The 538-nt window shown below is 58.7% G+C and overlaps 1 protein-coding gene across 1 annotated transcript in view; it reads right to left on the bottom strand.

Annotated features, from left to right (window-relative positions):
• Nucleotides 1-414, bottom strand: part of PCSK7 (proprotein convertase subtilisin/kexin type 7) — a 40,545-nt gene extending 40,131 nt beyond the window's left edge. Inside the window, exon 1 of the mRNA XM_026863605.1 lies at nt 406-414. Coding sequence (XP_026719406.1) covers nt 406-414 — 9 coding nt within the window. The remainder of the gene's footprint in view (nt 1-405) is intronic.
• Nucleotides 415-538: the final 124 nt, after the last annotated feature.

Genomic DNA, 538 nt, shown 5'->3' with positions numbered 1-538 from the left:
GGGACGGCGGCGGTCGCTTTCCAGCGCCGGGAGCGTGTTGCTGTGCCGCGGTGCCGGCGCGTCGTTCCAACCCGGGGCCGGCGGCGCCGCTGCCACAGCGGGCAGCTCCATCTGTCCTCCCTCCCCCGTGCAGGTTGCTGAAGGAGCAGGAGGAGAAGGAAAACAAGATTGCCTCTCTGATCGCGGAGCAGTCCGATGAGAAGTAAGGCTCTTCTCTGTTAGCGGATTATTGCTGAGGAATGCTCTTTTCCTTCCACTTGTTTTGCCTTGGAGCGCATCCACTGCTGCCGGCAGGGCAGGCTAGAGAGAGCTCTGAGGGTTTGAGCTGCTCCTCCAGCAGGCTGGTGCCCCCCAGTCTCTGGATTAAATCCTCTTTGCTCCTGGTCACAAGAGGCTCCTCAGTACTTGTGACATAATGAGCCCCTAAGGTTAGAGTTTACACTCAGTGGTTTGACTCGGCTTGAAGCTGCTATCTCGGACTGAACTTCAGCTTCCCAGAATTAGGGCAAAGCTGCTTCTCGGTTCCCCACAGCTGCCC

This window comes from Athene cunicularia, assembly GCF_003259725.1.
Source record: "Athene cunicularia isolate RWA chromosome 24 unlocalized genomic scaffold, athCun1 chr24_part1, whole genome shotgun sequence".
Lineage (NCBI taxonomy): Eukaryota > Metazoa > Chordata > Aves > Strigiformes > Strigidae > Athene > Athene cunicularia.
Note: the sequence above shows the minus strand (reverse complement) of the source record. Positions and strands in the feature narration are given on the sequence as shown.